Source organism: Cucurbita moschata, unplaced genomic scaffold (genome assembly GCF_002738365.1).
Source record: "Cucurbita moschata cultivar Rifu unplaced genomic scaffold, Cmos_1.0 Cmo_Scf00008, whole genome shotgun sequence".
NCBI lineage: Eukaryota > Viridiplantae > Streptophyta > Magnoliopsida > Cucurbitales > Cucurbitaceae > Cucurbita > Cucurbita moschata.
The window spans coordinates 2,585,016-2,610,168 of NW_019268524.1; the positions used below are offsets into that span (position 1 = coordinate 2,585,016).

Below are 25,153 nucleotides of genomic sequence, written 5' to 3' on the forward strand. Positions count from 1 at the left end.
CCACATAATCTCGACCAACGATGTAATGACCCAGATCTACCGCTAGCAGATATTGTCTTATTTAAACTTTCCCTTTCAAGGACCCAGGCCCACCGCTAGCAGATATTATCTTCTTTGGGCTTTCCCTTTCAATGACCTAGGCCCACCGCTAGCAGATATTGTCTTCTTTGGGCTTTCCCTTTCAGGCTTCCCCTTAACGCTTTAAAACGCCTACTGGGGGAAGGTTTCCCCACCCTTATAAATGATGGTTTGTTCTCCTCCCCAACCAATGTGGGACATCACAATCTACCCCCATTCGGGGCCTAGCGTCCTCGCTGGCACTCTTTCCTTCCTCCAATCAATGTGGGACCGTCCCCAAATCCACCCCCTTTGGGGCCAGCATCCAGCATCCTTACTGGGACACCTCCTCGTGTTTGGCTCTGATACCATTTGTAATGATCCAGGCCCACCGCTAGCAGATATTGTTCTCTTTGGGCTTTCCTTCTTGGGCTTCCCTCAAGGCTTTAAAACGCGTTAGGGGAAGGTTTCCACACCCTTATAAATGGTGGGTTGTTCTCCTCCTTAACCAATGTAGGACATCACAAACGATCCATTGTAATAAGAATTAAACTATTACATATTAAAATGTAGAAGGGCTACAATGTTAAAAAAATTTAAATTCAGGGACTATATTGTTATAAACTAAAGTTAGATTTAGAAATTTTATTTAACCCTAAAAAACAAAACTTTGGACATTAAACCATATATTTAGCTAAAATTACAATTACATAAAATTTGTGGGACGTCCATATAAATGGATGAAAATCTGGGCACTATTTGGAAATAAGTGAAAATGCGAGGACCTGAAAATAAATAGAATGAAAATGAACAGTAGACCACGTGTCAGCTCATTGAGTTGAAAGAATCCCCATTACTCGAGGCGTTTGGGAGCTCCACTCGTGCTTCTTCCCAGCGGACCAAGCTCGGTAGATCAACTGGGCTTCAAAATCGTGGCGAATTCTGCTCCGCACCGGTTATCCTCCGTCGATTCTGTAAGATCACCGTGATTCTCAATATATCGCTGCATAATTTCAGTAATTAGGGCATTGAATTGATTGAAAATGCTCCTCTCATAGGGCTCTATGAATTCGGTTTGTTTGGACGATTTTGAAAATCTGGTGGAGTAACTTTTGCAATTGTTGAAATTTTTGTCGACAAAAGAGCGGAAAAGTCTGTTTATTCGCAAACATATAAAAAGAAATGATTACGACATTTTGTCTCATTTACTTGGATTGCCTTTCAGCGATTCTCATGCTTGCACGTCAAGTTTTATGACGTTGTTGATGTAATTATGAGCGTCTATTGTTTTGGCATAACTGATAAATTGAGATGTAGACTTGCAGTTGCTTAATGAGAAGATTATAATTTCAAGGTTACTAGAAGAGTGATTTATTTAGCAGTTAGCTTTATAAACAGTGCAAATTTGCTTGAATGAAGATAACGTTATTCGTAATTTTGCAAATCAATTTAGTACTCTGAATGCTTGCTATCTACAATTGCATTGATTGAAACGAGACTATCTTGAAGGTTAGCCATGGAGTTTGATATTGGTCTTTTTCATATTCACGAGGGCCAAGTATTAAGCAGTGAATATAAAAGATGAAGGGTGAAACAGGTTGAAATGTAAGTTCTCTACCTACATGCTCAGTTTTAACGTGATTTATCTCTAACAATTGAGAGAACTATTCGTGAACGTTATCCTGTGAAACAAGTAGGTTCAGGTTTCGTCGGTTCCTCAAACCCAAGTGTCTCATGTGGCCAAGATATAAAAAATATATATTGAATCTCATGTATCACAAGGCCCCATATATTTGCATATTGTAAGTAAAACCCTCAAGAGAAGCCTGGGGCAAATGCCATCAGTTACATGCTTTTGGAATTATATAGTCCGATGATGTACACGTACGATGGCTCTGTGTTAGGGGATTCATAATTCAGTTAGTTATACCATATATAACCACAAAATTTGATTATTGAACTTTGTCATGTTTGCTTTCTGGATAATTTGTTCTCGTTGTTTCTAAATGTACCCAACGGCCTACGGCTGCAAAACTATGATTATGTGAGATCTTTCTTTCAGATGGAGGAAGTCTGTCTTAATAGTGAGCCTATCTTTGATGAATGTGACGAGTATGAGGTGGATGGCGATGGTGCCTTCGTGGACAATGGTAACGAATCTGGGGAAGCACAGTCAAAGAAGAATCCTCCACTGCCAACAGTAGGTTTGGAGTTTGATTCTTTTGATGAGGCATATGACTTCTATAACGTTTATGCTAAGGAACTGGGATTTGGCATCAGAGTCAGTAATTCGTGGTTCCGATCTAAGAGAAAGGAGCGATATAGAGCTAAACTTAGCTGCAGCAGTGCGGGATTTAAGAAAAAGAGTGAAGCCAACAATCCAAGGCCGGAAACTAGAACTGGTTGTCCTGCAATGATAATTATTAGGCTGGTTGACACCAAAAGGTGGAGAATAGTTGAAGTGGAGCTTGAACACAACCATCCAGTGAATCCACAAATCACTCGATTTTACAAGTCACATAAAAAGATGATTCTTGCTGCGAAGAAAGCACAGCCACAGCTGCATCCTGTAACCGAAGTTCATACCATCAAGCTGTATAGATCAACTACTCTCAATGGTTGTAGTGGATGCTCAAATGTTGACCAAAGAGAGGGTATCAGTTCCGTTGATCACTTGAAACACTTGGAACTTAAAGATGGGGATGGACATGCACTGTATAATTATTTCTGCCGCATGAAATTGACAAATCCCAATTTCTTTTACTTGATGGATCTTGACAATGATGGGCACTTGAGAAATGTGTTTTGGGCAGACGCCCGGTCGAGGACTACATATAGTTACTTTTGTGATACCATCACTATAGACACAACATGCTTAACAAACAGATACGAGATTCCTCTGATTTCGTTCGTCGGTGTGAACCACCATGGGCAATCAGTGTTGTTAGGATGTGGCTTTGTTGGCTTTGAATCAGTGGAGTGTTTTGTTTGGATTTTGAAGGCATGGCTTCAATGCATGCTGGGATGCTCTCCACAGGTCATCATTACTGACCAAAATAAAACACTGGTAGCTGCAGTCTCTGAAGTTTTCCCTAAAGCTTGTCACTGTTATTCTACGTGGTATATCATGCAAAGAGTACCAGAAAAGTTGGGTGGATTGAAAGGATATGAAACAATAAGAAGCCAATTGAACAAAACCATTTTTAGCTCATTGAAGATAGCTGAATTTGAAATTTCGTGGACTAATATGATCAAGCACAACGCGCTTGGAGATAATAAATGGCTCCAATCACTGTATGAAGATAGAACATTATGGGCTCCTGTATACTTAAAAGACATATTTTTTGCAGGAATGGTCCCTATCCATGCAAACGAGAGCTTTAAAACGTTTTTCGATGGGTATGTACATAAACACACATCTTTTAAGGAATTTCTCGATAAGTATGATCTTGCCCTCCATAGGAAATACCATAAAGTATCAGTTGCAGATCTGGAGTCGAGAAATTTAAGCCTCGAGTTGAAAACGAGATGTAATTTTGAATTGCAGCTCTCCAAGGTGTACACAAAAGACATATTTAGCAAGTTCCAATCTGAGGTAGAAGGAATGTACTCTTGCTTCAACACAAGGCAGGTCAGTGTAAATGGGCCTATAGTAACTTACATTGTCAAAGAAAGGATTGAAGTTGAGGGAAACGAGAAAGAGGTAAAATATTTCGAGGTCTTATATGAGACAACTGAAGTGGACATTCGATGCATTTGCAGTTTATTCAACTACAAAGGTTACCTTTGCAGGCATGCGTTAAATGTTCTAAATTATAACGGCGTGGAAGAAATCCCCGCTCGCTACATTCTGCCACGGTGGTGTAAAGATTTCAAACGCAGGTATCTCCTAGGTCAGAGCCTAAGTAATACAAATATGTATAGTTCATCATACCAATATAGTCACATTCTTAATTGTGCCCTTCCAGTTGTAGAGGAAGGTGCACAATCTCAAGAACGTTATAAGCTTGCCTTGCAAGAACTGGAGAAGTTGTTGAATAAACTAAATCTTGTAGAGGATAATCCAAATAACGATGGATAGTTTGTTCTGATGAAGTAATTGTGAAAAAAATACAAAGATTTGCTGCAAAGACAATGCTTGTCTAGATGCCACGTGGGTCCTCTCTCTCTCTCTCTCTCTCTCTCTCTATATATATATATATATATATATACACATAGATATATCAATCATCAATCCCAAGAACGGTATGTATTTGTTGATTTCCTCTGTAAAACTGATACATACTGCAGGTGAACAATTGGACCATACTCCCAGCCTCTCCCAAAGAGAAAGATGCAGAACTTGTTTGTTTGATTCAGCTTTGATATTATGGCCTAAAAATGGGCCATTGATCTCAGATATCAAAGCACAGCTACTTTCTTTTTCAGGGAAACCCTCATATCTCTAGCCCCACACTCAATGATTCAGCCCTTTGCATTAAAAGGCTCTCCCTTGCCCTACTACTGGTCAAGGGGAGGTACCTAACCATTCATCATCTTTATGAAAGTTGTCTCATTTCATATGTTTCAATCTTTCAACTGCTGAATGTGAGATAACTATATGATTGTTAGATGAGTTAAATGGAAACTGGTGTTTGGCTCGGTCGAATTCTTGTGGTTTCAGTTTCAGGTATTGTTCTTGCACATTCCAACACGAACACGCAGGAGCGAACGAACAGAAGGCGTACAGCCTGCAGCCTAAGGAGGGAGCTAATCCGATCAGAACTCGTCTTCATGTTATCAAGTAAGTATGAATGAGAAACCCTGAAGTCGATTATAGAGGAGCTTTATGTGAACAGCTTTCTGTGGAAGTTTAAGAAAGAGCTTAGCCTCCTAGGGTGACTCATATAGGGTATGCCATTGTTTTTTTAATATCTTACTTGTGACTTCATATTACATCTAGTTTGGTCAGTATTGGTTGCTTGTCATAAAATGTTGTGTGCTATCGAACGATGAGTCAAATGCTAAATGAAAAGAGTATATTCGCACTAATATAGCAATAGAACTTCTCGAACGTGCTTAAATTCTCAACCCCTAAATAAGAGTCTTTTCTCTACCTTCTACGTAAAGGCCTGGTATTACTATAGTATATGGGTGGTGATGTACCCATTGCAGTAACATTAGGTACATAGAGACTTTACAGTTGGAGGTAATGCATGTAATGATTAGTAAATAGTTTGAGAAATTTTGAAGACTCTTAAGATGAAAATTTGAATATTCAATAATTTAAAATACTCCGAAGAGTGAGAACTCGGAAAATTGGGCATTGGGAAAAATATTCTCTCAAATATTAGCTATGTTAATTTTTCCTATTATAACAATCATAGAGAGAGTAACATATTCTATATGATCACGGATCGATAGAAATTAGTTCCGTTATTTCATGAAGTTTAAACTCATATTTTAAGGGTAATTTGCTAGTAAGGTCGTTGAATTAGTCCCTTAATTTTAGAAGCATTTAAGAGATTTCTAAAATCATATAACAATTTATTTCTTAGCTAAATTTTGAAGATTTTAAAATTTAGTTTGATTTTTTTAAAAATATAGATAAGCTAAATGATCAATTTAGTCGGTTTATAACATTAGTCGGTTTATAACAATATCAAGGGGTAAAGCTTCTACACTTTCCCCTTTGTCGTTTCCTGCTAAGCTGCGAGTTCATGAGTAAGTGAATACATGAACCATGTATTAACAATCGAAAGATGGTCGAAAAAGAAAAAATCTCTACCGAGTTTCTTCCTATACCTATACCTATACCTATGAATTTCATTGAACAGAACTCATATATAAATAATATTTTATAGGCTTAAATAAAAACTAATTAAAGATTTGAACTAATAGATCAATTAATTTTAAAAATTTTCAAAAACAAACTTTAAATAATTACTTAAAACAAGCTATGCAATTGAAACCATTTAAAGTAAATAAGACCTGTAATTCAACCCTAAAACGTACCCTTTTTTTATATAAATAAAAAAAGTTGAAAATAGTCTCATTTTGAAGCTGCTAGAGCCAAATAAGCACAAGAGGGCATTTCAGATATGATGAGAAGAGACCTGCAGAATCAAAGATTTAGTAGTGGACAACAAAGCTAAAGCTTCACTCTGTATCAAAATATTATAGATTCATATTAAGAATTTACTTACAAAATATAGTCAAAGCCATGGCTTCTGAAGACGAACATGTATATAATTCAAATCAATACCACCCAATTATGAGGAATACAGGAGAGCACACAGACAAGCTGAGTTTATCGAATCGGATAAGTTAGTGCACGAGCAACGTACACCAGTGGAAAATCGATGCAAACACGAGGGAGCAACCCAAACTAAACGAAGTACTATCAGGCCATAAGTTGTTGTTCTCATTATAGACATGTAGGCAATGTCACTCCATGACAAACAAAAGCCAGCACCAAGTAAGCAATCACTAGGAGGAGAATTATCAGCATTACCCTGCAAGAATATTATCATCATCTTTTAAGACATTGAGATGCTTTCTAAATGAAACTTGCATAAGCAGAAGTCGAACAAACCGAGCGTACAAGGAAATGTTTAGCTGAAAGGAACTTTTCTTTTTTGGTGGGGGTGTTAGTAGCAAACACATGCTTTCCATAATTAAATTAAGAGTTTAATCATGCAGTTATTCATTTAGTTTACACATGGCAAATTATAAGTGTGAGATCCCACCTCGATTGGGGAGGAAAACGAAGCATTCTTTATAAGGGTGTGAAAACTTCTCCCTATCAGACGTGTTTTAAAAACCTTGAGGAGAAGATCGAAAGTAAAAGCTCAAAAAGGACAATATTTGCTAGCGGTGGGCTTGGGCCGTTATAATAAGTGTCTAATTGTCATAGTTTTCATAATTAAATTCTCAGCAGCTTATGTCACCACATGCAGAGTTGCAGGCATAAAACCAAAATGCAGAAACAATCTTACGCCAGTTTTAGTACTGATGGAAAGAGTCATTCTTTAGAATAGGAGGAAACATACATGAGCTTCACATTTTTCCACCATACTGTGTTTCTGAAACGTCGAGCCTGCTTCCTAAATCGCATGGTGTTTCCTTGCATGTTAGTAGTTTTATCCACGAGCAGCTCCAAGCGATCGCCTCGCTCTAAAACTTTGTCAATATTCTCTATCATGACATTTCGCACCTGTAAAACATAATAACTATTAATCATCAATAACATGTGCTAATTGCATAACTAGGAAGCTAAACATTTACGGTGAAAGATTATACAATATACATTCCAAGATTGACATGTATTAGAAAGCTGAGGCTGGATCTATATTTTTTTTCTTCTTTAACAACTTTTTCATTATACTTCTTTTGGCCAAATTTATTCTTCCTCCCGAGTAACATACACTATTTTGTTTTCTTATATGATACTAATGCCAATTGTCAAGTATGGTAAGAAACACTATATCATTGTCTGATAGCAGAGTGGCTGAATAATTATGATGGAATATTAGAATAAGGTACTGGAAGTGTCACACCCAAAAGGCCAACAGAAACTAATAGAATGCAACAAACTAAACAAGCTTTCTCACAGTCTTTATCATTCCAAACAACCCGCCCCACCCTCGATCCACCCAGATTTAAAATATGAGTGTCGCCCCATTACATCCTAGAGTAAGCGAAGTTAAGAAGTTGCTGCTTGCTATCTTGTGCTGTATAAGAGTACACAAATAAAGACTTGAAATAGTTTAGTAGTCACCTGACTCATTTCACCTTTCAGCCGGTTGATCCTATCTGCATTTGGGTCGTTGGAGTAATATTCTATTTGCTGACTCAAAACTCTTGAGAATTCATCGTTCATGCCATAAGCATTGGCTGAATGAACTGCACGGCCATATGTCCTTACGAATCTCTGATGAATATCTTCAAGGAATGCAAAAGGAATCCTCCCTGAAGATACCAAGTTGTCATTGCCAGTAGAACTCAAAACTAAATTGACTGAATTTTACTGTCGGTGGGGCAAAGCAGATCAAGATTGATAAACATTTCAGTGATTCTTCATGCAGGTATATTTCACAAGATAGTAACAAAATCCCTCGCACTGGTCATTTTGATGTCACTTGAAATGAATTGAAAATCACGAAAATTAAAATATCGTCTAGATTCTATACATATATAAATGTCATCCAAAATCTAGAGATACTTTCTCTTGGCGATCATCCAAACTAATCAAGCAACAATTGCAGAGAATTAACGGTGAACAAACAGACCAAGCAAATCAACAGATTTCTCCAAGAACAACGTATAATCTATGAAATAAACCGTCCTTAAAGCTAAACATACTCTCCATCTTCAAACTCGAAGACTATGCTCTCGGTCTCCCGCAACATACAGAAATCAACAAGCATGCTGTACAGTGCAACTACAAAATAACCAAACAAAAATTATCCAGTATTTTGCACCAGACTACTTAATTGCACAACACATCATCACAAAAAAACGGAAATGAAACCGAATTCTCAACAACGAGACTGCAATTAAAAAATTGACAAAAACAGAGAGAGCGATACTCACTTCCGGCAGTGTCATCGGCCATACAGAGCACCGTAAGGCCATCGGTACGCTTGACATGAAAGAGATACCGATCCTGCGAGTAGGAAACATGAGAATCATCGTTTCCCGGAATTTTATCGAGTATTTGACGAGAAATCGAGCTCGCATTCGTCGGAGTAGCAGAAAATTCGGCCAGAACCACCGATCCCCTGGCAACCAACGCGTAAATTATCGCCATGAGAGTGGAGATAAGATCGATTGACTGCAAGAAGCAGGTCGATGAGTGGAGCTGACGCAGCTGCTACGTGCTGGAAGATCGGGATCTTGAATTCCTCACCGGCAGTTTCAAATTCAGGCGTTGAAAATTATCGGGGAGAAAGAGAGAGAGAGGAAGAAATCGAAATTAGGTTTTTAAAAAATCAAGATTGCCAACACAGCGGGAATGAGCTAGAAAGTTGGTTCCAACTTTTTTTCTCTTTCAATTATTATTTCAAAAGTTAAAATAAAGTAAGTTAACGAGGAGAGATATTATTTAGTGTTATTATGGTTAAATAATAAAAGTCTCACGTCTACTAATTTAGAAAATGATCATGGATTTATAATCAAAAAATACTCTCTCAATTGATTTGGACTTTTCGAAAAATTCAAAGCAAAGTCATGAAAGCTTATACTCAAACGGGACAATACGGTAATTTTAAATCCAATTTTAAAAAATAAAAAATATATTCAATTATTATTTTAAAATTTTTAAAAATTGAAAACTAAAAATATTATTTAAGGTAGCTTCCCTCGTTATAGTCCCTAAGAGGGTAATACGGTAATTTCTGAAGAGATATTGGGTCATTTTTCCAATTTAAATTTAAGGAGTAGAATTCGGGGTCATTTTTGGAAAAGGAAAAATAGGGCTATAAATTTATAGCCATTTTTTCCGTACTGTGGAAATACTTTCACCGAGAAGAAGCTCAAGGAAGAAGGTCGCGGGCGAGACGACGACAGTTCGGTGTTTGCTTCTCAAGCATTCTCTCTCTAACATTCTCTCTCTATATCTCTTCGTAGATACAGACAGAATCTGAAAGCCAAAGCTCAGATAATTTCCTAATTTACTTGCTGCACGCGGCTTCAGGTGGCTACGTTTTTCCCCTTTGCTGGCGTGAGATTCTAGTTCCATCTGTCCATTGTCAGATTTTCCACTTCTTGTTTTGTGTTTTCCGATTCGATCCGACGGAAAAACGCCGCTGATTGCTCTGAAACTCGGGCAGGAGGTCGTTCATCGAATGGTTAATTGGATTGGATTCGATTGCGTAGCGGATAAGGAAGAGGATCTCGTCAAATTTGTGTTTCCGATCCTGATGATTGTATTCAGTTTGTGGAAATTTTAGGAGAAATTTGAAGTATGATGCAGAATCGAAGTCCGCCCAAACATAGACATGATGGAACCTCGCCGTTGCCTCTTGGAATGGACTGGAGTCCTCCTCCTCGAAAATGGGTTGGTGTTGGATTCTGATTATGTGAATTTATTTGCTTAGAATTGGATTATGAGAACTTTTTATACATTCCTCGGGTTTTCTTTGGATTTTTCTTCGTGGATTGATCGAATAGATTTCACTGGCTTTGTTGTATTTATTTGTCCGGCTTGCTAGATAATGGAACGTTGAATTATTACTACTGTTTTTATCACGATCTCATTGATTTGTAACTCGATCATTAAAATCTACTTTCAAGTTGTCGTCCAAACATACCATATTTACTTTATGTTACTTCTGATGAGTTTCATTGTTCTTGGTGTACCATACCATATTTTACCTTTTCTTTTCTTTAGGTTGCAATGTTGTTCATACCAATTGTCATTCAAAAATAATAATAAAGATCTGCTTGAATGCTTGAAGGTTTTGGTGTCTTGTAGTGGAAACGACTAGTCTCTGAAATTTCAGTCAGAAAGTTATCTCATTTTAAGTGATATTTTTAGAAGGAAAGTTAGAACTTGCGGCTTATCTCTACGTTTTTGTCAATGTTGGGTGGTGTATGGCAGCTATCTCCTCGTTTCTTTTACGATTCACGGCACTCTTTATGTTTGGTGATTTTTATTTTAATGTTCACTAGGAAATCTTTCATTTCTTGTGCAGAATGGGAAGGACACAGTTTGGCCTCACGATCATCACACTGGATGGAGTTACTGTGTTATAATACCTTCATGGGTTGCCCTTCCGAAAACACGAGCTGCAGATCCTGTAGTGGTATACTTATCAACTTCCCCGTTTTCTTTTGGTATTGATGGTTTGATGTTGTTAATTGCATATTTGTGCCTCTAAAAATAACAGCGTAGCAGTAAGTTAATGCTGATGCAGAATAATCACCTGTATTATTAGAAGTTGCAAAATATGATGTCGCGAGAAAATGTGTTCTAGCTGCGATGGATTAACTAAATATAGGCGCAATTAAATTCTCGAATCGACTTATCCGTTTTTTAGCATTTACATTTTATAGCTTTGCACCTCCTTCTTTCCTTGAACATTAACATTATCAAGGGACAGTTCTACAGGGTTCAGGTTGGTGTACAGTCACCTGAGGGGATCACAGCACTACTGAGAGTTTTAAGGCGATTTAACGATTTCCTAAATTTATTTTCTAATGTAAGTTGACGCCTTTCATTTTATTTTGGAATACCCCTTTTCACATTGAAAATTACTCCCATTTTTTAATTGTTATCAGTTATGAGATTTTATCACTTGCCAGATTAAAAAGGCTTTTCCAAAGAAAAGTATTCCACCAGCTCCATCCAAGGGGATCTTGCGGATAAGAACAAGGGCTCTCTTAGAGGAGGTGGGCAATCTGCAGAAGGATGCACACATGAGCATATCAATTAATTTCTATTCACCCTCAGTCTCTTTGTTTACTCTACGGAACCTTGCTGGAAAATATTTTGTATGATTTGATAACCCTTGCATGAATCAATCCTTCCGCCAATATGTAAGGAAATAAGAATCATCTTCTACAGGATATAGGAATGAAGAACATTAGAATAAGTACTGACTGTTTTAGACATTCTTATGACATGCCCAAGATTAGACACGGTATGCTTGGACCCTGATGTATTTGTCATGCATTCCTCTGCAATAATTTCTTTGAAGGAAAGTAGGAATCATTAATCACCTAGTTCTACTGTGTTCTAGCGAGTTGCGAGTCTAAACCTTTTGGTTTCGAGATGAGGGTGTTGACGATTACCCATTTTGTAATTCTATATTTATGCACTTTGGTTGTGTATCAGTAAGACTGTAACTATTATTTTTCACAGGTTTAATTTTGTTGCAGAGAAGGCGTTCTTTGGAGGAATGGTTGACGAAGCTGCTGTCTGACATTGATATCTCAAGAAGTGTTGCAGTCGCGTCCTTTCTTGAGCTAGAAGCTGCTGCTAGGTCATGTACGTTCTTTCTTGTTTAGAGTATACTTCAAAAATGTCTTTGCTTTTGTATTATCTAGTTTTTACCCTTGGAAGTTCTAATTCTAAACGCCATTACATGCAGTTCTCCATAATCTATATATTGGAGTTTTAACATTTTAATTCCTGTCACAATTCTTTCAGCATTCCAAAATGATAATCAGGAGCCTTCAGGTGAATACCCTGATTATAACTGCAAAATTTCTGCACATCAATCCCCTCCTAATTCAAGCTCATCTACTGTTGTTGGTGGTTTGTCGCTGGCATCAGATTATGGTAGTGATACTGCTTATGAGGCCTCTGAACTTGGAACAGCAAGTCTGGGAAGAGATGATAGTTCTGAAATTGCCATTGATGATTTAGCCATGGAGGATGATCTTTCTAGTCCAATCGAAAAACTTGTGAAGTATGGATTGTCCAATATTGATGAGGGGCTGTTTATGGGGCAGACCATTCTAGAGCAGTTGGAAGGCCTTCCAAAACATAAAGCTCATCCTAGATATAACAACAATTTAAAGGATGGGCACAATGGTAATACTTCCAAGGCATCGTACTTGGATAAAAATGGACTGGTACCTTTTGCAGAGCCCGAGCATGGCGAGGTAATTGGTCATGCACAAAAGCTGTCTGATGAGAGTGTGGCAAGTGATGCAAGTTCTCTGAGGGGTGGAGAAATTTCAAGCTTTTCATGTTCAAATTCGATAGGCAATGGCTCACTTGACCATTCGAGTGCTGAGGTTTCAAATGCAATTGAAATTCATAGCAACCCTGAATTGCATTTTTCACGTGATGCACTGCTCCTCCCAAAGGATCATCGCCATAAAATGAATAGGGTTCTTTCAACAATGCATCAAAGGCTAGTGACCGCAAGAACAGACATGGAGGACCTTATATCAAGATTGAACCAGGAAATAACTGTGAAAGATTACCTTGCGACAATGGTATGCTAGAAATTTTGTTTATTCCATAATGATTAGCTGTCTGTCCTTGGGGTAAATGTTACAATATATCTACTCTCTTAGGGCACTTGAGGATATCTATTTCTTTTTGCGTAATTCTATTCAACACATAGCCATCGGCTGTCGAAGTTTCTTATGAGTGGCTACGTTGTTTGCTCTGTCTCGAGAAACAGATACCAGCTGTTCCATACATTAATTAGTATCGTTAACCGAATGCCAAATCATTTTTTGATTCAATATTTTCCGTGCCAATGGATAGTGTTTTTATGGACCAGCTATCGTAACTTTCGCATAACTAGCTCCATTTTACTATGGTGCTGCTTGTGGTTTCATACTGGACACTGACAGAAACCTAATTCATCTTGTGGCAATTTGTTCCCAGGTTAAGGATTTGGAAGTAGAACTCGAAACAAACAAGCAGAAGAGTAAAGAAAACCTTCAACAAGCTATTTTGATGGAGAGGGAAAAAGTTACCCAAATGCAGTGGGAAATGGAGGAACTTCGTCACAAATCATTCGAAATGGAGTTAAAGTTGAAGTCTAAAGAGGTTTTTAATCTTCTAAATTGGCTATATTTAACTCATTCCTTTCACTATTTTTTACTAACTCTATTCGATGATACTCGAAATGCTCTAGGGTGAAAACTCGTTTTCAGTGCCTAGGAAAGAATTTACCCTCCAGGAGAAAGTTTCCTTGCAAGAAGAGCTTGATTCCACAAAAGATCAACTAGAAAATGTTTCTAAGCGATTTGAAGAGCTTGAAGGAAAATCAAAAGCAGATATCAGGGTTCTTGTTAAAGAGGTTAAATCTCTTCGAAGTACCCAAGCCAAACTTAAACAAGAGCTTAGTCAAACACTTCAACAGAAGTCCGAGACCGAGGTAACACTGCAATCTTCTAATTGTTCTTAGACTAAGGTGTTAAACAAAAACAAAAGTTTAAGCTCGTATAGACTTTTTCCCGTTTTCTGCCACATGTACGCACGTGTTCAACATCGACAAAAAGTTGTGCTTTGGTTACTCGCTCTGCATTTTGCTCATATCTCATCTACTTTTTACTAAGTAAAACATGAGCATTTTTCTCTATCCGAGCATTGGGTTTGCAATATCTGTTCGGTTTATTGACTGAGAAATTTTAATCGGCATGTTTTAACGGACTGAAGAGTCAAATTTTGATATGTCCTGTTCTTTTTCTCCTCATTCAGGAATTCCTTCAACAGGAAAGAGAACTGAGACAGCATGCAAACACAGCTTGGAGAAAGCTGCTGTCTGAATGTAGGAGCATACATGGTCGGCTTCAAAGCTGCAGCATGAATTTTACAGTAGATGATTATAACCATATAGAGGAATCGTCATCCCTGTCTAATGCGTTGGATGTGCTGACTACATCCGAAGACCGACTAAATTTCCTTCTGGCCGAGGTATCCAACATGTTTTGATATGTATCTTTTATGCTGTAGAGCTATTTGTGCATGCTTCCATGTCTAAACTAACTAAACCATTGGCTCCTCATCCCCTCTAGTAACCAACCTCCCACTATTCTACTACCAACCCCCTTGGCTCATGAGTAATGTACTCTTAATACCCTAATGATAGTAATATTTGACCCCAAGGCGCAGCTCTGTTGGTGAAGGCACGCGGTCCCGAGTTTCTTTAGTGTAGCTGTATCGTCCTGCTGCTTTACGCCTGTTTCATTATGTGCTTTACGGTTTTCTTTCGTTCATAACTAAAACGTTTCTTGGGATAAACTGTTCAGGCAAATCTTCTGTCCGACAGCAACCAAACTGCTACTTCAACGACAAATGATGATGTTCAGGATGGCGAGTAGGATCGATTAAGGTAGAGGCAGAGTTGAGGATGATACTTAAAGACACGTTCACCGAAAACGTGTAGGTTGAGGAAATGGAGCAGCAGAGGCTTCTTCTTCACAAAATAGTAGAGTAAATACCACAACATGATTCCCTTTTGAATCAGTATATTACTCCCCTTTTCCTTTTTTTTTCCCTTTCTCTTTGTTCTTCCCCTCCTTCCCCTTAAATATAAGAAATCCTTTTTTGTTGATTCGGTAGCCATTTTGCACATCTTTGGATAAAATAATGCTGCCTGCTTGGTATGGTATAGGCGATTGCTGTTTGCTGTCTTGACTTCTTAAAGCCAAAATCTTCCTCCCACGATGTTCTTTTCTTTAGGGAATGTTACCTTGTAAATTAGGAGGCCCTACACAACTGATAAGGGGGAGGCTCATATACCCCTAACTTTCGAGCTATTTGGCTCTTCCTATGATGTTGTTTTATTTTTACGTCTATTTGAATCTCCCTAACTTTCGAGCTATTTTGGGCTTTGATTGTTACAAATGGTATCAGAGTCAACGGGAGGATGGTGGCCCCCAATAAGGGTAGATTGTGAGATTCTACATCGATCGTTGGACCCCTAAAGAGGGTGAATGGTGAGATTTCACACCGATTGAGGAGTGGAACAAAATATTCCTTATAAGGGTAATGCTTATTAGGTATTTTGGTTGGACACTGCTTCACACCTAAAAAGAAGCGAGGTACGTCTGAGTTAAACTTGGAGATAGAAGTCTTCTTTTGTTTCTCGACGGTGAAGTAAGAATACGTTCATGAGCTTATTATCCTAGGTCGAAACAAGTTGATAGAATGTTCTTTTTTACGTCTCCATGTCCCTTCTGTGTGGCTATATGGGGGCAAAAAAAGGACAGTGAGGGATGGAATTTCTCTTGCTTTTGGCATAGCGGGCCCCAGCGGGAGGCCCGCACAACTGGCCGGTTTCCATAAATTAGTTTGACTTAAATTGAATCAATTAGAACTTATTGTAAAAAATAATAAACAAATAAAAAAAGTCCTATAATACAACTGGATATACATATATTTATTATAATTTTATTTAATTCTACGATAATTCTTTTTATTCTTTATTCTCAACCACTTTTAACCTAAAGTATTTGGATAATAATTTTTAAAAAAATTCAATTGCAAATCTCTCGAAATAAGTAAATATTTTTTAGTACAAGTAGCTACAGAGTTTGCTGTGACTTTTTACTATGTCAGACCCTTACTAAAGCTTTTGCTTTTGTTCAATATATAATGTCGGAAGCTAACATTGGTCGGTTAATTTGATCAGTTCATAGATGGTCGACAAGTATAATGGTCTTAATGATGATCCTGCACGTATTTCACGTGTATCTTACTGGTGGATTTAAAAAACCTCGTGAATTGACTTGGTTACAGGTGTGGTTTTGGCTGTATTGACTACATCCTTTGATGTAACGGGTTATTCCTTGCCTCGGGACCAAATTGATTATTGGGTAGTCAAAACTGTAACAAGTGTACCAGAAGCTTGTAGGACAATCTACCTTGACCCGTTTTTATAGTTCTAGGGGTGACACAATTGAATTGAATTCATTATTTAATAAATATTAGTCGAGGTGAAAAAATTTATAATCCCGATATTAAAAATTATCGAAAATCTATATTCTCTTTAATTTGTTGGAAAAGTTTCCTAGAATAAATTCTAATTTCATTGTCAATCACATCAGCTTTAAAATATTCTTTATAAATTAAATTTCATAACGGGAAGGAAGGACTAAAAATTTATCGGTTATCAGTTATCTTATTAATATTAATCTATAGAACTACTAATAAATTTCCATAATAACCATGCCACGTGGCGCTATTTCAGTGGTTCGGGCAACTACCAGTCCTCGCTATTAGAGCTCCGTCACGTAACAAACCCGTCGTATTAGAAAATCCCAGGAAGTCCAGAGGTGCGTAATTTAGCATATACTAACGTGCGCCATTTCGCCTTTTTCTTTTCCGTTCCTTTTTTTCCCTCCTTTCATTTGCTTTTGTCTCCAATTCAACCGCTCATTTGCTTCTGTGATTCTCTTCCGCCGCGCTTTTCCCTGACCTGGCAGGAAAGTTTGGGCTCGAGTTGATTGTCTCGTGAGACTGAAATCTATCTTCACTTTGATGTGTTTGTTAGATTGATTGGATTTGGCAACGAACAACAAGTCGTCTTTGTTTGTGCACGGATGTGCTTCACCGGCGTTCCATGGCGTCTACGGCGGCTATTCATCTCCACATCTCCGCCTCTTGCTCTCTCTGCCATTCCAAGGTTCTCTTTCTAATCTGGTTCCGCATCTTTTTCTATAATTGTTTGTTAAGTTTGTGAAATTCGATGTTGTTTTCGGTATTGAGTTTAATGGCCTGAAACTTCCTCGAGTTTTTTTAGGATCTTTTATTTTTGTTGACGTTGAGAAGTCACTAGAGATGTGATTGGGAGAGAGATGAACTTCTTGAACCGATGAAGATTGAAATAGAATTTGGAGCATTTTTTACTTCTTGTTGTTGTAGTATTACATTTTGATATCGGTACTGGATTATTGTCGAATGATTTTGAGAGAGATTAACTTCTTGAATGATAAAGATTTATAGAGCATAGTATGTATTTTTTTTTTGCCAATCCATGCTCTTCTCTTAGCTATGGGAATATTCTTCTTTCATCCTGCTGATGCTATATTTTATCACGTCATGTATCTTGTTGGAAGTAAATGAACTAGGTAGTCATGATTTTCTCTATTATCTCACTGGAATCTTCCGAAACTGTTACTCACTGTTGCATTTTATTTTCTGTCCAGAGGTCATCTCTGAGTTTCGGTAGGAATCAGACAAAACTTGCATCTATCACAACCCGGCGAAGAAGATCTCAGTCACTGAAGGTTTTCCAGTCAGTGCTGAATACCTGCAAGTCAAACGACAGCGGGGCAAGTGAAGAAGCAAAAGTGCTTCTGGAGAGATTGTTTGCCCAGACACAGAGATTGGAAGAACATGTAAGCAAAGATCCTCACTTTCCACAAGATGTTTGGTTAGGACTCAGTCTCGAAAATCTCGAGTCGGATCTTCAGGCTGCATTGGCAGTGTTGAAAAAGAAGGAAGAAGATCTACAAGATGCAGAAAGAACAGTTCTATTAGAACGAAGCCAATTAAACAATGCGAGGGAGAAGTTGAAGAAGCAGGAGGAAGAAATTACTGCTGCTTATCATAAACAGCAAGAATTAGAAGATGAGCTTAAGCAGGCAAATTTAAACCTAGCTTCTCAAGCTAGACAGATAGATGAATTGAAACTTCAAATTAGAGAGAAAGACGAGGGGATTGCTGCAGCTGAATCTGCCCTTGCTCTGAAACAAGATGAGTTGAATAAAATGAGAGCTGATTTGGTTAAGAAGAGTAAGGAAGCTGTTAAGACAGATTCTGAACTTAAATCCAAGTCCCAGCTTCTGAATGACGCTAACGATGTAGTGAAAAGACAAGAAGTTGAGCTGCAAATGCTTAAAAAGGCTGTTCTAGAGAAAGAAAAAGAGCTGGAAATTTCCATAAAGCTTCATAAACTTGAAGAAGAGAAACTGGAAGTTGCAGAGAAAAATTTGGAGAAGAGAACCATGGAATGGTTGTTAGAACGTGAAGAACTGAAAAAACTGAGAAACGAAGCGTCTGCAAAAGCAATAGAGAGGAATGAAACTATGAATGACTCCAACCGAACGAAGAAGCTTCTTACCGATGTAAAACGTGAGTTGGTTTCCTCTCAGAAGTCTCTTGTGTCATCCAGAAAGAAAACAGAAGAACAAGAAGGTCTTCTTGAGAAGAAAATGGCAGAACTTGAAGAACAGAAGAAGATCATCAATGCATATATGTCAAGTTTAAAAGATGCTCAAATAGAAGTAGAGAGTGAGAGAGTGAAGCATAGGGTCGCTGAGGCTAAGAACAAGGAGCTTGGACGTGACTTGTTTAGGGAAAAGAAGCTTACTGATGAGTTGCAACAGCAGCTGAAGAGAGAAAGATCCTCTCTCCAGCAAGCAACTGAGGAGAAATCACGTCTACAGAAGGAGCTGGAGCATAAAAATACTGAGTTTGAGAAAACCCACAATCTCCTTCAAAAGAAAGCATCGGAGTTGGTCGAGGCCAAGTTAGAAATCCAGCATTTGAAATCCGAACAGGTTTCACTTCAACTTCTATTGGAGGAGAAAGACATGGAAATACTTGATGCACAAAAGAAAATTGAGCAATTAAACCAGGAAATTGCTGAGCTACAATCGCTTATGAGTAGTAAAGAGACCCAGCTCAATCAGACAACTGCTATGCTGAAAGAGAAAGATGAATGTGTTCAGATAATGCAAAACGAATTAAACGACACAAAGCTGAAAGTTTCTGAAGCAGAAGCCATGGTAGAACAGATTGTGGATCTCACAAATAAGCTAGTGATCTCAATCAAAGATAAGGACTATGATGTTTTGCAACTAAATGATGATCTGAGCAACAACCTACAGCAGCAGTTATTCAAGAAACCTAAAGATAACATGAGATTGCAGAAGAAACAGCTCGAAACCGAGCTAGAGCTCACCAAGGAAAGCTTGAGACAGAAAGAAATGGAAATTCTAGCTGCAGAAAGGGCCCTGACTGTTAAAGATGAGGAACTAAAAATGGTTCTCAAAAGATTAGATACAAAGGAGAAAGAATTTGAGAAGATTAAGGAAGAAATGGATGGAGAAGCTGAGGATCTGAAAAATCTCTACGCTTTGGCACAAGACGGCGTTGGAGAGGAGGGCAACAACATTGGGGACTTGGCAATTGAAAGGCTTCAAGTTGAAGCTGCTCAACTAGAGGTTGAAGCAGCAACCAATGCTCTTCAGAAACTTACGGACATGAGTCGAGAGCTTCTGAATAAAGCTAGCCAAAGCCTCAAGGCTGATACTGATTCAAGTAGCATTAAACACAACGACGACATCGTCGTCATCGATATCGATACCCGAACAAACATGCTCGATTATAACCAAAGATTGAATGAAGTGAAGCTGGAAGTTACCCATCTTTCATCTCTAACTGAACAGCTCTTGAAGGAGGCTGGTATATTTGGTAATGCGGATTAATGGAGATTATCGACATGAATAAAGGGAGTTTTTTTTCTTTCTTTTTTTGTAAATATTGCTTAGATTTGGTATAATTTTTCCATCTCAAGCTAATTCAGTTGATGATTTTACCTTGTAGAAGCAATTCTGCTGCCGTTCAAAAGGTCTTCTAAAATTGTAGTACAAGAAATTTGATTTGGTTTCTTCTTTCTTTTAAAATGCTTTTTAAAATTCAATTTTGAGGCTGAACTTGTGATTTAGTAGCAAAATTGGTACCGTCTCAGCGTCCAAGGCCTGGCCCCATCCACCAGACAACATAAAAGGCATATAGTAAAACCTCTTTTTACTGTAAACATATGACCAGTTTTATTCAAACAACATACTGTTCTTCTGTACATCACATTCTTACTGTTTGTTTGTTTCACAACTGTACAGGGCCATTGACATGGAGCTGGGAGTAAAGATAATCTAGCCAGATAACTTGGCATGCTTTTGAGCTGATGGAACAACGAACTGGCCATGGAATCATCAAGCGACCGTGCCAATGCCATCTGTGTAAAGAATGTTCTTCACAGGTGGAGGAATCCAAGCTGGATTATTGGCATTCTGACCTTCACTTTCTTCTCAAATGCAAATCCCAGCTTCATTGCTGCCCAAATGCTATCAAAACTGGTCTAACTGACCAGTGAAAATCCTCAAGATGTTGTTACTCAAGTGCTGAAATTAACTGCCTCGACCGGTCATGTATGTAAAAGAAAGAGAGAATCCCAGGGAACTTGACCATGAGAAAGTGAATGGGTAGGACTGTGAGATCCCCCGTTGGTTGGAGAAGAGAACAAAGTATTTGAATGCAGAAATCTCTCCTAACAGACGTGTTTTAAAATGGATAAATCGGATAATATCTGCTAGCGGTGGACTTGGGCTGTTTCAAGGATCCACCAAATCATTCTCGTAGCCCAAGCACCTCCTTTTTTATGAGGCCATTCAAATCGGGGTCTCAGAATGCTTCCTTTAAACATATCCAGTGACCAATTGCCAACCCGAAACTCACCCGCTCGAGTGTCGAAGCATACATTCCTCTAACATGTCAATAATGAAACTTCTACAATTACGACTAAGTTAAAATTTTGAATTATAATCAATTTAACTGGAGATCTTTGAGAAGTTTTACTCAGCAATTGCCGATTGCAAAACTATACCCATTTAGGTTTTTTTTTTTTTTTTTTAATTATTATTTCTTTAGTTTATATGAATTTAGTTTATCTTAATAGATAAAACATTAATTATCGTTTTCAGAGACTTAGGACATCAAACTTGTAAAACACAAGGAATTTAGAACCCACACCAGCAACGAAGCTACTTACAATTCACCAATATTTTAGAACATTACAAACAAAAGAGTAAAATGAAGATGACAAGAAGAAAGACAAAACTAGAGTATTTGATACAATGCTTCTCCTATATCGATCTATAATCTCGTGACTAGATACTAACACGAGCTTACCTCAACGGTATTCGACCTATATTCTTTCTCTTGAGGTTAGACGTTCAAATCTTCATATCTATCATTGTCTTCAACCACGAAAACAATAATCACCGACTGACTAGGCTGCACAAATTCTGGTACCCATTTTTGTGAATGCTGAAATATCTACAACAGCTTATTGCTATAAGGATATGAACAAACACTTCAGAGATTAGACTATAACACAATCTAGTAGACCTGTGTGTATGTGTGTGTATATGTTTCAATCATTCCTAATCTATTCAGACACCAAGGATGGATCTCTTCCTTTTACTCACTTTCTGATAATTTTGTTTCTGGCGGCATAGTTGAATTAAGTTCTTAAAACCATGAACCAGACTATGCCGAGTTCCCGACGAACGAACCAAGCTTTCGATGCACGTTTTCCCTGCAGATGCCAGCTTGATGTGGGAGAACCACCCTCCCAAAAAGACCACCATCTTTGGCTCGTGGTGTTTGAAGAGTTGGTTGTTGCCATGATGTTGAATCCTTCCACTCTCTATATCGTCCTGATCATAGTTTCTTGATAGAGATGATGTCCTGATTGTTTAGAGCAAAAAGGATCTAAGGATCAGTAAAAAGTGATGAACGAATGTGTTGTATGCAGCATGAGGCTTAACTCATTGTTGATAAGCAACAAATGTGTATTAGTGTTACCTATTGTGCAGTTTTGGGGAAACCTGGCCTTTCTTTGATTGCTTTCTTATAACATTGTAGCCAGTTGTGACATGCCGGACAAATTGAAGCTGATATGTTGAAACAAGGAAATTCTATGAACATATGCAATGACATTCCTGATGGTTACTAAATTCACAATAATGTATCACAATGATCAACAACAGACCTCATCCCAATTTGAGATTCCACGTCGGTTAGAGAGAGGAACGAAACATTCCTTATAAGGGTGTGGAAACCTCTCTCTAACATACGTGTTTTAAAATCGTAAGGCTAACGGCAGTACCTAACAAGCTAAAGTGGACAATATCTGCTAGCGATGAGCTTCGGCTGTTACAAATAGTATCAAAGTCAGACAATGGATTGTGTCAGCGAGGACACTGGGCCTCCATAGGAGGTGGATTATGAGATCCCACATCGATTGGAGGGGAGACGAAATATTTCTTATAAAGGTGTGGAAACCTCTTCCTAACAGACGCGATTTAAAACTGTGAGCCTGATGGTGATACCTAATGGGTTAAAACGGACAATAACTGCTAGCTGTGAGTTTGGGCTATTACAAATGGTATTAGAGCCAGACATTAGGTGGTGTGTCAGCGAGGACGCTGGACCTCAATGGAGGTGGATTGTGAGATCCCACATCGGTTGGAGAGGGGAACGAAACATTCCTTATAAGGGTACGGAAACCTCTCCCTCACAGATGCATTTTAAAATCGTTAGGCTGACAGCGGTACGTAATGGGTCAAAGCAGACAATATCTACTGGCGCTTAGGGTGTTACACGCAGAGCACAACTTGTCAATACATGACATCACACGAATTTTAAATCATCAAGCACAGAATGATTATCAACCCAACAAAAGACAACATAAACTACAGCTAACTGCATACCTGATCACCATCCTTGATGCCTAATTTTGCAATGTAGCCCGTATCATCAATCAACTTCTGACCATCATAGCATAAGCAGAAATGGCACCACACATGGAGCCTCCATGAATAAATAAAGAACAGAAGTTAAAATATGTTTTTTTTCTTCTCCAATCAATCCAACCAAGGTAGGATCTCACAATCCACTCCCCTTCGGAGTCCAGCATCCTTACTAGCACTTGTTCATTTTCAATCGATGTGGGATTTCATAATCCACCACCCTCTAGGGCTCAGCGTCCTAGCTGGCACATCACTTAGTGTCTACTCCCTTCGAGGCTCAGCGTTCTCGCTGGCACACCGCCCGACCCATCTTCTAGCAAATGAAAGCATCAAATGAGAAAGAATTAAATGAACTAACCATGAAATCTTTCCTGGTCCATCTTGTGGCATGTCGCTGAAGACTGCCTCCACTGCCCCCTTTAATTCAGCAACAGTAGCAGATCTCTTAACTCGAATATCTGTGTCAAAACATCTCAATTCATTGAAGTCCTCCTAGATTAAAAGATGGTGCACGAAGACATTCTTATTTTTCAAATTTAGCGCATCAGTTTATAAACTTTTGTTGTTAAATAAGAAAATTCCAAGCAAAAGAAGGATAGGAATCACGACCCTCCACAATAGTATGATTATTGTCCATTTTGAGTATAAACTATCGAAGTTTTTCATTTAGTTTTCCCAAAAAGTCTCATACCAATGGAGATAGTATTCCTTACTTATAAACTCATAATCTTTCTCTTGATTTTCAAATTTAGCGCATCAGTTTATAAACTTTTGTTGTTAAATAAGAAAATTCCAAGCAAAAGAAGGATAGGAATCACGACCCTCCACAATAGTATGATTATTGTCCATTTTGAGTATAAACTATCGAAGTTTTTCATTTAGTTTTCCCAAAAAGTCTCATACCAATGGAGATAGTATTCCTTACTTATAAACTCATAATCTTTCTCTTGATTAGCGAGGTGAGACTACTTTTCTCAATAATCCTCAACAATCATCCCCTCAAACAAAGCACACTATAGAGCCTCCCCTAAGTCTTCCTTCTCTGAAGCTCTCAAACAACCTCTCCTTAATCGAGGTTCAACTCCTTCTCTGGAGTCTTCGAACAAAGTACACCTTTTGTTCGACACTTGAGTCACCTTTGACTACACCTTCGAACCTTACAACTTCTTTGTTCGACACTTGAGGATTCTATTGGCATGTCTAAATGAAAGGCATACCATGTTAGAAATCACGACTCTCAACAATGGTACGATATTGTCCACTTTGAGCATAAGCTCTCATGATTTTTCTTTTGATTTTACCAAAAGACTTCATACCAATGGAGATTGTATTCTTTACCTATAAAGCCAGCGTGGTATGACTACTTTTCTCAATAATCCTCAATAATAGAAGAAACACAAAACCAACCAAACACCATATAAAGAAAAAAAGGGGAAAAAAACAGAGAATAGAACAATGTAGAAACCTTCGACATCCTCAAAATCAGATGAACACAATAAAACCAAAACCAGAGATTCCTCTGCTCTTAATCATATAAAAAAACGAATCGATTACGGAACTAAAGATTACCAAAACAAGAGCCATCCAATTTCAGGACGGAGAGTTCGAGAGGCTGATGCGGAAGCTGCCGATACAAACCACTCTTCCTCGAGAATCCAACAATCATCAAAGAAGACAAGAGCAGCGAGAATGACCGGCGACGCTTCTCGACCACCGGAAGCGGCGGAAAATCGGCGACATCGAGTGTGCAAACGCCGTCGATTGCCATGGATTTGGGAGACGGGAGAGATGCTTAGATTAAGGAGAGATGAAAATGGCGATGGAGATTGTGAGAGTTGGAGGAGAGTTTTAGGGTTTGGCTCTTTTTTTTTCGAAGAAAGAGAAGCATTCGGAGCTTCTGTCGGAGGCAATTCCTCAAGATTTTTTTTTTCTTTTTTTTAATTGACTTTTTTTTCTCTTCTTTTCGTTTCTGCCTCTGGTACGGTCGTGGAGAAGATGGCCGTTATTTCTGGGTTACGTGGCGCTAACTGTTTCAACCGGCTTTAACTGCCTCTCCCTCTGAAACGACGCCGTTTACTGAAATTGTTGGAAAATAAAAGTT

At 38.3% G+C, this 25,153-nt stretch overlaps 5 protein-coding genes and 1 long non-coding RNA gene across 11 annotated transcripts; 4 read left to right on the top strand and 2 right to left on the bottom strand.

The window, feature by feature from the left end:
- The first annotated feature begins 758 nt into the window (after window positions 1-758).
- On the top strand, window positions 759-4,366 carry LOC111446583 (protein FAR1-RELATED SEQUENCE 6-like). 6 transcript variants are annotated; one of them, XM_023085442.1, is made up of 4 exons: window positions 759-1,031; window positions 1,567-1,662; window positions 2,120-3,939; window positions 4,348-4,366. In XM_023085442.1, the coding sequence occupies exons 3-4, from the start codon at window positions 2,120-2,122 to the stop codon at window positions 4,349-4,351; spliced, it is 1,824 nt and encodes a 607-aa protein (XP_022941210.1). In that variant the 5' UTR covers window positions 759-1,031; window positions 1,567-1,662; the 3' UTR covers window positions 4,352-4,366. The 6 variants fall into 6 exon arrangements, with proteins under 6 accessions (XP_022941210.1, XP_022941209.1, XP_022941211.1 ...); XM_023085441.1 differs by lacking the exon at window positions 4,348-4,366 and adding an exon at window positions 4,026-4,148; XM_023085443.1 differs by lacking the exon at window positions 4,348-4,366 and having other exon boundaries at window positions 2,120-3,760; window positions 3,850-3,963.
- Window positions 4,367-6,175: 1,809 nt separating this feature from the next.
- Window positions 6,176-9,058, bottom strand: LOC111446678 (vesicle-associated membrane protein 711-like). The gene is made up of 4 exons (XM_023085593.1): window positions 8,632-9,058; window positions 7,817-8,007; window positions 7,089-7,252; window positions 6,176-6,551 (listed from the first exon to the last, which is right to left on the bottom strand). The coding sequence occupies exons 1-4, from the start codon at window positions 8,846-8,848 to the stop codon at window positions 6,464-6,466; spliced, it is 660 nt and encodes a 219-aa protein (XP_022941361.1). The 5' UTR covers window positions 8,849-9,058; the 3' UTR covers window positions 6,176-6,463.
- Window positions 9,059-9,560: 502 nt separating this feature from the next.
- LOC111446034 (PX domain-containing protein EREL2-like) lies at window positions 9,561-15,119 on the top strand. The gene is given in 11 exon segments (XM_023084655.1): window positions 9,561-10,096; window positions 10,734-10,844; window positions 11,142-11,240; window positions 11,344-11,430; window positions 11,920-12,028; window positions 12,191-12,987; window positions 13,388-13,552; window positions 13,641-13,883; window positions 14,207-14,422; window positions 14,758-14,818; window positions 14,821-15,119. Coding segments are annotated over 11 exon segments (2,055 nt in total). The 5' UTR covers window positions 9,561-10,003; the 3' UTR covers window positions 14,895-15,119.
- A 1,654-nt stretch (window positions 15,120-16,773) lies between these two features.
- LOC111446035 (cingulin-like protein 1) lies at window positions 16,774-20,131 on the top strand. Its single transcript, XM_023084656.1, has 2 exons — window positions 16,774-17,135; window positions 17,659-20,131. Exons 1-2 carry the CDS (start codon window positions 17,073-17,075, stop codon window positions 19,942-19,944), a joined length of 2,349 nt encoding a protein of 782 aa, XP_022940424.1. The 5' UTR covers window positions 16,774-17,072; the 3' UTR covers window positions 19,945-20,131.
- A 217-nt stretch (window positions 20,132-20,348) lies between these two features.
- On the top strand, window positions 20,349-22,758 carry LOC111446037. The gene is made up of 3 exons (XR_002710994.1): window positions 20,349-20,667; window positions 21,787-22,352; window positions 22,576-22,758. It is a non-coding gene; the product is annotated as an uncharacterized LOC111446037 (long non-coding RNA).
- Window positions 21,258-25,012, bottom strand: LOC111446036. The gene is made up of 5 exons (XM_023084657.1): window positions 24,622-25,012; window positions 23,411-23,510; window positions 23,014-23,113; window positions 22,106-22,194; window positions 21,258-21,988 (listed from the first exon to the last, which is right to left on the bottom strand). Exons 1-5 carry the CDS (start codon window positions 24,818-24,820, stop codon window positions 21,691-21,693), a joined length of 786 nt encoding a protein of 261 aa, XP_022940425.1. The 5' UTR covers window positions 24,821-25,012; the 3' UTR covers window positions 21,258-21,690.
- Window positions 25,013-25,153: the final 141 nt, after the last annotated feature.